Source organism: Brassica napus, chromosome C6 (genome assembly GCF_020379485.1).
Source record: "Brassica napus cultivar Da-Ae chromosome C6, Da-Ae, whole genome shotgun sequence".
Lineage (NCBI taxonomy): Eukaryota > Viridiplantae > Streptophyta > Magnoliopsida > Brassicales > Brassicaceae > Brassica > Brassica napus.
Window position 1 is genome coordinate 44,950,728 of NC_063449.1, and position 10,187 is coordinate 44,960,914.

At 35.6% G+C, this 10,187-nt stretch overlaps 3 protein-coding genes and 1 pseudogene across 3 annotated transcripts; 2 read left to right on the top strand and 2 right to left on the bottom strand.

Annotated features, from left to right (window-relative positions):
- Positions 1–116: 116 nt before the first annotated feature.
- On the bottom strand, positions 117–1,784 carry LOC111206771 (transcription termination factor MTERF15, mitochondrial-like). Its single transcript, XM_022704106.2, has one exon. The coding sequence runs from the start codon at positions 1,752–1,754 to the stop codon at positions 444–446; it is 1,311 nt and encodes a 436-aa protein (XP_022559827.2). The 5' UTR covers positions 1,755–1,784; the 3' UTR covers positions 117–443.
- Positions 1,785–2,844: 1,060 nt separating this feature from the next.
- LOC106355961 (rhomboid-like protein 17, chloroplastic) lies at positions 2,845–4,746 on the top strand. The gene is made up of 6 exons (XM_048761416.1): positions 2,845–3,167; positions 3,637–3,697; positions 3,857–3,976; positions 4,063–4,170; positions 4,286–4,333; positions 4,505–4,746. Exons 1-6 carry the CDS (start codon positions 2,845–2,847, stop codon positions 4,736–4,738), a joined length of 894 nt encoding a protein of 297 aa, XP_048617373.1. The 3' UTR covers positions 4,739–4,746.
- Positions 4,747–5,913: 1,167 nt separating this feature from the next.
- Positions 5,914–6,491, bottom strand: LOC106382837 (mediator-associated protein 2-like). Its single transcript, XM_048761417.1, has one exon. The coding sequence runs from the start codon at positions 6,482–6,484 to the stop codon at positions 6,032–6,034; it is 453 nt and encodes a 150-aa protein (XP_048617374.1). The 5' UTR covers positions 6,485–6,491; the 3' UTR covers positions 5,914–6,031.
- A 337-nt stretch (positions 6,492–6,828) lies between these two features.
- Positions 6,829–9,651, top strand: LOC106355963 (annotated as a pseudogene).
- Positions 9,652–10,187: the final 536 nt, after the last annotated feature.

A 10,187-nucleotide genomic window follows, 5' to 3' on the forward strand; every position in this document is an offset into this window, starting at 1 on the left:
TCATCCCGTTGATCCTGCATACTTGTTTACTGTTACACAGGCCTGGACATCCATTGGATTTTCTAAAAGTTGCCAAACGGGACACTCGGGGCCCACTAAATAATTGAAACTAGTGGTTAAAGTAGGAACAGACTCTTGTTTGTTTTAGAACCAAAGTTATTACATTTGATCAGCAAATCCATCAGGTATAGACGTATCACATAGACAATGAAACAAAAAGCAATGGGTCGGTCCTTAGTAGATGTTTTCCCAAGAAGGATGGATGCATTGTCCTCTGAGTAATCAAAGCCTAGTACTCAAAAGAACTTGATATCATAATCGATATAGCTCATGGGAGTTTCCAGATATAGACTCAGAGCAGCTCGTAGTAAATAAAGCCAGGGAGCGAGAGTGGCTTTGATCTGTGTCAATCTAGTATTCGTTTAGTGCAAGATCGCACCAAACTAAGCAAGCGACTCTACAAAAGACTTCATGTTCACAACATCTTCCTCCGTTGTGACATGGCTAGGCGGCTTCATAAGCTTCCAAAGCCCAGCAGGATGTCGCTGCTTCCTCACCCGTGCATCCTCCCTCCTCTTCCCAAAGATTCTTTCACACTCCGGATAAGGTTTCACATACAAGTTATAGAACCTCTTCATACTCGGTTTAATCAAACCTTTCAACCCAACATCACAACCAATCCCGCCTCTAAGCCACAAGTACTCAACCACATCGTACCGCGGCACAATCTGCTTCTGAAAATTCACCCCTAGATACTCCGGCACATCAGCTAAACACTTCACATGAAACCCCATCCTCTTAGTCAAAAACTCAACCTTCTTCTCTACCTCATCCACCTCGTACAAAACCACCCTCGGCTCTTTCCACACAACCTTGAAGGCCTCTCTCCGAATCAACCCGTGTCTGCATAAACAATCAACTCTAACCTTCACTTCAAACCCTGCACGAAACAATCCTTCTTTAAGAATCTCATCTTTAATCACTTCACGGCATTTCAACGACTTGATCAACTCCAAACATCTTGAAAGCTCTCCCAACTCTAAACCAAGAACCCTCGGCTCTCTGAAAATCTCTTTCTTGATCTCCTCTTTACTAAACCCGATCCTTATAAACTCATCGAGTAACGGCTTAAGCTTAGAGTCAATACTAATCCCTAAGATCTCGGGGAAAACGTGAAAGAACCTCTCAACGTTAGGAACATCGATTCCAATCAAAAACTCAACCTTTCTGTGGATTTCAACCTCGTTCAGTGCAAGAACGTTAGGGAAGGCTTCAAGAACTTTACTTACAGTACTATCGCAAAAGCCTAAACCTTTAAGGACGTTAGTGCATTCGTGAAACTTATCTGGGTTGATTCCGAATCTACTCGAGTGTTCGAGGACGGTTTTGATTGCTGAAGAGGAGATGGTCCCCGAGAGAGGAAGTTTCCATTTTCTAAGGAAGTTTGGTCGGAGGACGTTGGGGCAGTCGTTGATCAAGGAGACGAGTTGTTTCTGAGGGAGTTTGAGGGATAGTAAGATGGAGAGAGAAGCTTCGGTTTCGGATAGATCTGAGTTTGAGAGGAAGGTGTTTCGTGAGAGGAAGTGTCGGAGAGATGAGGGAGGGAAACCGTGACGTTGGAGGAGGTTCGCGAGTGAGGTTTGCTTCCTGTAGTTCGATTGGGAAGTGGGGTTTGAGGATAGTGATCGGTTCTGGTTGAGTGGAGATGGTTTGTAGCGACGGAGATTGGTGAAAGGTTTGAGCTTTGAGGCCATTCTGAAAATTTACAGAGGAGGAAAGGAAGAGAGGACGATGTCGTGTAAGAAAAATTAAGGTTATTATAATTGGACTTATACCCTCAAAGTGTTAATCTTATTTTTAAGAAAGGCTCTTACTTTCAATTTTGATATTTTGCCCTTTTCTTCTTTAGGCTTTGTCGTTTCTCTTGATTGTGTGACTGACTAAGAAAGAATTGGTTAAGGATAATTTTTATTTGGTTCATTGTATAATCATAGTTACCACAAACTTCAAAGATAGTGATTGGAAGGTGTTAACATTCATATTGAGAGTATTATTACTCACCAGCCACCACAATGATTAATCCCTTCCAGAAAATAAGATAATCAGAAGGAACAACAGAATGTCCAAATTGCCTCATGAAGTATGTCAGTCTAATTGAAACCAATAATTCAAACAAACAGTATCCACCGGTATGAATTCCAAAACCTATAAACTTAGCCTGAACATATACCATCCTGAAAGAACTATAGTCTATTATTCTCCTGTTTTATTCCAATAATAATTAATTGTAAAGAAACGGTAAAAAAAAAAGTTTGATCTAATATTGTAGATTACATACTAACTATTTTGAATGGTGGTCAAACTTTCTGGCACTGTAGAGTAATATCTCGGGTTCCTCTAACCTTAAAAGATCCGTGGGAACGGATAATGGCTGGTGGTCTTTCTGATTTTGTAGCTTAATTATTTCACTTGAATGTGTATATATAATTTATATTGTTAATCTGATTGATAGATGTATGTTATGTTTCAATAAATATTTACAACTTCCCAACAATCTTGAGAAATTTACACCAAAAAAAAAAAAAAAGTCTTGAGAAAATATTTATGTTTTACCTTAGAATAAAAGTTGTAATCACTAAACTAGTGTGATATCATATTTTGTTTACAAATATTGCACTATTTGAAAGAAAAAAAAGCTGACGTTGGTAACACACATACCTCATGATAATACTATAATATACGTACAGAAGTTACGTCCTTTTTGTCTTCTTCTTCTTCTATATCATATATGCTCAATTTGGTAAAATTTGAAATGAATTTGTTGGAAGAAAAAGACAAAAGAAAATGCATGCGCTTTTCTCTCGCAGGTTCGTCGTCGTCGTTGGCTCCTCTACTTCGCAGCTAACTAAATCTCTAATGAAGAAGAAGAAGCTCGCTTTTTCTCACTCGAGCCAGAGCCGCCATCTTCCTTCTTCATCTTTTGTAACCCGCTTTGTTCCGTCTCATGTATTACGGTCGGAGGAAATCAATGGGTTCTTTGCCAACACGTTGAGAAACACCCATCTGAAGCTGAAACCTGGAAGTCTGTTGGAAGCTAGAGCTGGGTTCTTCGATCCTCAGCTTCCTCCTAAGCCTTGGGTTTTCACTGGCTTTCAAAAACGTGGATGGTATTGTTTCTTATTTACTCTACATTTCTTATACAAACTGAGCTTGGATATGATTTTCTATTTAGTACTAATCTACCTTTCTTTTGTTTTCTGGGAGAAACTTGTCTTTGAGTTTAAAACAAAAAAAAAAACTCGTCTTTGAATTTGTAAAGTTTCTAGCTTTATTTAGCGTTTAAGGCATATGATTTATGTGGTTAATTTCACTCTTTTTTTGGCTTTCCAAAATCAATAATGCTTTTGTATATATGTGAGGAATCAGAAAAAGAACAATGAGAAATCAATAGACTTTTTTTTTTACCATTTCTGTGTAGTTCTTGATTTTGAGTAGCAGCAGAAAGCTCTTTTAATGCTTTTCCATTTATAGAGCATAGACTAGGAGCTAGTCCCATTTTGATTTTTGTTAAAGGAGTAGGCTTTTCACTTGTGCTCCATGATATTCACTCTTTTTTTTTTGGGTTTCCTCTGGCAGGAAGTCTTGGTTTAATGGAGCTAATGGTGTTGTTTTCGGATTGATAATAGCTAATGCTGCTGTATTTACTATGTGGAAGGTTTACGACCGGAAATGGATGATCAAAAATTTTGTGGTCAGACCAACAACGTCCAAAGCTCTAATCTTTTATCTTTTATTTGATGTTCAGCTCTTGTCTTTTGATCTTTGTGTAGTTAACTTAAACATGATGTTTCGGCAGCTATCATCGTACACCTTTATGACTGGACGTATACACACGCTGATAACTTCGGGTTTTAGTAATGTTGGAACCAGTCAACTCATCATGAACATGATTGGACTCTACTACTTTGGGACCAGAGTATGACCTCTTTCCTTAACGTTTAAATTTTCCAGAGTGAAATGTTTCCTTGAATGAATGAATATTTATAAACCCATTGTTGTTAGATCGCAAGAACCTTGGGACCGGCCTACCTTTTGAAGCTGTACTTTGCGGGATCACTTGTTGGCTCTCTTCTCTTCTTAAGTGCTCATGCTGTAATGGCAATACTCAAGGTATATCTATCAACCAGAATAGTTTCCTTGCTCTCACATCATGAAAGGTCCACAGATGAGTAGTTTTTCACATTATTAGTATTTACGTTTCTATATTGGTTGTTCAATCATACAGAGCCAAGGAGTTTCCTACAAGGATCAATCAACACCCATTGGAATGCTGGTATGTTTCTTTTATTCATCCAGTTAAATGAACTTGTCAGAGCATGTTTTGGAGACAGAGAGAGAGACGCAGTGGTTCTTCTTTGGAATCTTGAAAGGTAAAACTCTTTATAACTTTTTTTTTTTTTTTTTTTTTTTTTTTTTTTTTAACTCTTTCTAACTTGTGTGGCAGGGTCCAGAGGGATCTCTATATGCCATTGCACTGCTGGATATGTGCCTCTACCCCAAAGTTACTACATACTTTGCGTTTATTTGCCGAGTAACCGTAATGCTTGTAAGGAGGACTATTTACATACTCATCATAATGAGAGTGAAACTCTTTGCTAATTACTCTCACTCTTTAATATTTCAGGTAATCTTATCCGTCGAAAACAAGTTTTTGAAGGTGTTAGATGTGGGTATCTGACAATCTAATCTAACATCTGTTTGGAAACAATCTGAATATCTCTTAAACTGGACTAACTTCTTTGAAATTAAAAAAAAAAAAAAACTTCTTTGAAATTTGCAGGGGGGAACAGAAGAGTATCACCGTGGGTATGATTCACGCTGTAGGAGGAGCTATGGTTGCAGCCATTGCGTGGAGACGTATTAAGAAAGGTCGATTCAACTATTGATTGGTTTCATTGCTGGTCCATCTATGAGTCCTTGGATTTGCTGCAAAAGACTCGGTTGATATGATCATAACAGTGGTTTTTTTTTTGACTTTGTGAGTCACAATGAAATTTTATTACTATTGACTTCTTTTGGACAACGAAATTAATTAGGGTAGTTTGTGTTTTGTCTTGTCTTTAATCCAAGTTCCATGGCAATCATTTTTCTCTCTTCTTTTGATGTCAATCAAGAAGAACTTAAAGAGCAACTTTATCCTGAAACCCCGTTCTTAATTTTTTTTTCCTAATTTATTAAAAAAAAAAAAAAATCAAACTAATTGTGGACTGCCACGGGTCAGTGAGATTCGCGAATAGTTCAAGAAGCGTTCCTTATTTCACGATTTTTGACAACGTTTTTTGCTTTTTCAATGGGGCCCAGACCCATTTTTTGTTAAAAATTATTCCTAAAGACCATGGATAAAGATGCCCAGGAAACTAACAATGAATATAGTTTGCACTTGGACTCTTAAACTCTTCCTCTGTAGCTAGAGGCCAACTCTGTTTCTTAAGATTGAACGAAAGTTTGGTAGTTCGCTCAAGAAAATGTTTGCACTAAACTGACATAAAAAGACAAGGATGATAAGAGCATAAATTAGAAAGAGAAATTGCTTCAAATACAATAAGCAAGATATTACTTTTTAAAAATACATTTAATCAAAAATATTTAGGGTTTAGTCTTGTATTTAGTATTTAGTGGTTGAAATCATATAAAACTTTAAATTAATTAAAACTAAAACAAAAAAGTAATATGTGTGAATAACATGGTAAATATCAATCGGGAGTATTTTCTAAATTGTATATACATTCACGACAAAGTTACTGACATTGTAGAGTAACATCTCTGGTTCCTATCACCGCTCGGGGGATCAGCCACTGCGCGGGCACGGATAGTGACTGGCAAAAATACTTGTGAACTTTCTGGTTTTGTAGCTAGCTTTTGTCTGAACTTCATAACCACGTATGGCACAATAAGTTATAAATTTCGATACATTACTTGTTTGCTTATCGTTTCACATAATCTAAATTCAACATCTTAACCCTGTTTGCTTTTATGGCAAAAATACTTGTTTGCTTTTACGCCTGCTACTCATAGCTGGATTAGAGTTTCTAACAGAGGAACTCGTCACAGCTCTCAAAGCCTTCTGCTGAGTTTTAAATGTCTCAAGAAGCTCTTCCGGTTCAGGGAACCGAACCAACGAAACTCGCCTCGAAATCTTCCCAACGATCTTTGATTCCTTCTCACAAGGTATAATCACAGTTGCATCACCTTCTTGAGAAGCAAAGCTAACAAGTTCAACCTCTTTACCAGGAGAATCCTCGAAACGTCCCAAGACTCCATCTTCACCAAGCTTAACCTTAAGCTCCTTCCCTTCAATCTCCGGAACGTGGCTCATAGGGCACTGGATGAGCCAGAGCTCCGTCGATCCCGTCACATCGAAGTCAGCAAGGGGCTGTAAGTTGTTGACTACGAACTCTTCTGGAGGTTTGTAATCCAACGCCATCTCTCTCTCAGAACAGAGTGTTGATCTGTAGCTAGCTTCTTTGACTTGAATGTATATACAATTTATATTTTAATCTGATAGATGCATGTTATGGTTTAATGAATATTTGCAAGTTAGTTTACAATTTCCCTAAACTCTTGAGGATTTTTTTATGTTTACCTTAAAAGTAAAATTGATACTTGTAATTCAAGGTGTAAGTTGTAATCACTAAACTAGTGTGTGATATCACTGTTTTTTCAAAAAAAAAAAATTGAAATATTTTAAAAGATGACTTTGGTAACACATATAACTCATGACAATATAATAATATACAGAGCAGAAGTTACATGCTTCTTTTTCTATCTATGCGTCATTTGGTAAAACTTAAAATTAAACTATTGAAGAAAAAAAACAAAAGAAATGCATACGATTTTGCCTCGGAGGTTCGTTGTCTTTGGCTCTTGTTCTTGGCAGCTAACTAAATCTATAATGATGAAGAAGAAGCCCACTTTTTCTTACACAAGCCATAGCCACCATAACCATTTCCTGAGCCATCTCCTTCCTTCTGGAATCGCATCTTCTTCATCAGAGATTGATGGGTTCTTTGCCAGCACGTTGAGGAGAAACACCCATCTGAAACCCGGAAGTCTCTTGGAGTCTAGAGCTGGGTTCTTCGATCCTCAGCTTCCTCCTAAGCCTTGGGGTTTCACTGGCTTTCAAAAACGTGGATGGTATATTGTTTCTTCCCTATTTATTCTAACATTTCTTACACAACTGAGCTTGGATTCTGAAATGCCAGCGTCTCTTTCTCTATAATCTTCAGACTTCAGGTTTTATATAGTAACTAATGGTATTTATATTTACTAGGTATATATTATACTTTTTTTTTTTTGGGCAAAGGTATATATTATACTTTTTTAATTGTTTTCTGAGAGAAACATATGTCTTGAGTACGAAAAGTTCTTGAAAATTTAGGGGTTTAGACATGATTTATGTGGTTAATCTACCTTGTTAATTCCACTACTTTTTTTAGCTTTTCTATTCAATCATGCTTTTGTATGTGTGAGGAATCAGAAAAGGACGATGAGAAATCAGTTGCTTTATTTTTTTATTTATTTTTTATTTTTTTTACTAAGTCAATTGCTTTAATTCTTTACCATTTCTGTGTAGTTCTTGATTCGAGTAGAATAAAGCTCTCTTGATGCTTTTCCTTTTATATGAGTAGGCTTTCCATGGTATTCACTTTTTTTCTGGGTTTACTTTGTGTGTTTCCTCTGGCTGGAAGTCTTGGTTCAATGCAGCTAATGGAGTTGTTCTCGGGTTAATTTTAGCTAATGTTGCTGTATTTACCATGTGGAAGAATTCAAACCGGAAATGGATGGCGCGAAATTTTTTGGTCAGGCCAACAATGTTCAAAACTTTTTTTTGATCTTTATTTACCGTTGGACTCTTGTCTTGGATTTTGTTGATAATTTTTTTTTTTGGTAATCATTTTGTTGATAATTGGTATTTAACTATGATGTTTGGGCAGCTATCATCGTACACCTTTATGTCTGGACGAACACACACGCTGATAACTTCGGGGTTCAGTAATGTTGGAACCAGTCAACTCATCGTTAACATGGTTGGACTCTACTACTTTCGGACCAGCGTATGACTTCTTCTTTCCTTAACGCTTTAATATTTTAGAGTGAAATGTTTCCTTTTGACCAAAAAAAAAAGAGTGAAATGTTTCCTTGAGTGAAGATGCATTCGATTTTGTGAGAAGTGAATTCATGTGTTTCTTATGAAGTATCTATCTACAACTGTTGGGGACACACGATTTTTGTTTTTGTTTTTGTTTTTGTTTTTGTTTTCTAGATAGATCATATATAGATGACTTGTTTTCCTGTTATTGATTTTCCACTTAATTATTTTTATATCTCCATTTCTTAACCTAATTCTGTTAGATCGCAAGAACTTTGGGACCGGTCTACCTTTTGAAGCTTTACTTTGCTGGATCACTTGCTGGCTCTGTTCTCTTCATAAGTGTGCATGGTGTTTATGGCAATACTCAAGGTATATATATCAACCAGAATAGTTTCCTTGCGCTCAAATCATGCTAGGTCCACAGATAAGTAATTTTTGCACACTGATATTTTTTTTCGAATAATATTTACCCTCTATATTGGTTGTTCAATCATACAGAGCTACGGAGTTTCATTCAAGGATCAATCAAAACTAAACCTTTTATTTCTGGTAAGTTTCTTATACATCCACAGAGAGAGACTTAGAGGTTGTTGTTTCGAATCAACAAATGCCGATGAGGTAATCTCTTCTCAACTTGTCTGCAGGGTGCTGAGGGACCTGTATATGCCATTACACTACTTGATATCTTCCTCTACCCTAAAGTTACTACATACTTTGCGTTTATTTTCCGGGTACCCGTAATGATTGTAAGGAACTCTTTTCAATACTCATCATAATGAGAGTGAAAACTCATCTCTACTAATTACTCTTACTCTTCAATTCTCAGGGAATCTTAGGCCTAGGACAGGACCTTTTAAAGGTGCTAGAGGTGTGTATCTGATAATCTAATCTACATTTGATTGGAAACAATATGACTATCTCTTAGAGCACCCGCAATGGTGATACTCAAGGAGGAGTCTTTAGAAAAAGTGTATTTTGATTTTTTAAGTATTATTTTTTTTTTCCTTTTCAAAAAAAAATATATATATATATCAACCAATCGCGGGTCGTCACATGTCGTGGGAACCCGCAAATAGTGCAAGGATTCACTAAGAAAGAGTCCTTATTTAAGAATTTTAAGGATTGAATCATTAGCTTTTGGTGGAGTCCACTGATTATTTAATTATTTTTTTCTTAAGAATTCCCGTTGCGGATGCTCTTAGTCTGGATCAACTTCTTGGAAATTGCAGGGGAAGAAGAGTCTCACCATGGCTTCGATTCACATGGGAGGAGGAGCTATGGTTGCAGCCATTGCATGGAGGCAGATTAGGAAAGGTCGACTCTGCTACTGATTGGTTTCATTACTGGTCCATGAACTGGTCAATGAAGGATTTTCTGTAAATGATTCAATTCGCTAAACTATATTTGCGAAGTGATTTTACCACATGTCTTCTTTACAATCAATTTCACAAAACAAATATGACGTGGCTACCGAAATTGATGATATGACTTCCGGAAAAATATGGCATGGATAATTTCATTTAATATTGATTTATATTTTTTTTTATTTTTTTTAATATTGATTTATATTTTTGGTAAACTTATTAGAATATGGTAATAATTCATATGTTACATTTAATACTGATATTTCTTTTTGGTAATTTTTTTTTAAATATGGCAATAGCTCATACATCATCTATAAAATAAATATATTCATATATAACATTTTAAATTTTGAAATATTATTATTTTGTATAATTTTACAATTGTATTACTAAAGCTTTCAAAAATTTCTACAATTTTTAAAAAATTTAAATATCTAATCGTAAGATCATTAGTTTCTTATATATGTACAAATATTATAAATATTGTTTAGGCTAGACTTTTGATAATTATACAATTTTATATCATTTTTATTATTTTTATATAAATTAATTTAATATATATCAAATCAATATTAAATATTAATAAGAAAATAGTAAAATTTATAATATTTAATAAAATTTATTTTTAAATATAAATTACATTTAAATTTTTTTTACTATGCACATGGTGG

What these genes read in the sequence shown, in the direction of transcription:
- LOC111206771 (XM_022704106.2), bottom strand. Translation starts at nt 1,754, where the DNA reads ATGGCCTCAAAGCTCAAACCTTTCACCAATCTCCGTCGCTACAAACCA.
- LOC106355961 (XM_048761416.1), top strand. Translation starts at nt 2,845, where the DNA reads ATGCATGCGCTTTTCTCTCGCAGGTTCGTCGTCGTCGTTGGCTCCTCT. An exon ending in GGCTTTCAAAAACGTGGATG is followed by an intron (nt 3,168 to 3,636) that starts GTATTGTTTCTT and finishes TTCCTCTGGCAG; the next exon opens with GAAGTCTTGGTTTAATGGAG. An exon ending in CTGTAATGGCAATACTCAAG is followed by an intron (nt 4,171 to 4,285) that starts GTATATCTATCA and finishes TCAATCATACAG; the next exon opens with AGCCAAGGAGTTTCCTACAA.
- LOC106382837 (XM_048761417.1), bottom strand. Translation starts at nt 6,484, where the DNA reads ATGGCGTTGGATTACAAACCTCCAGAAGAGTTCGTAGTCAACAACTTA.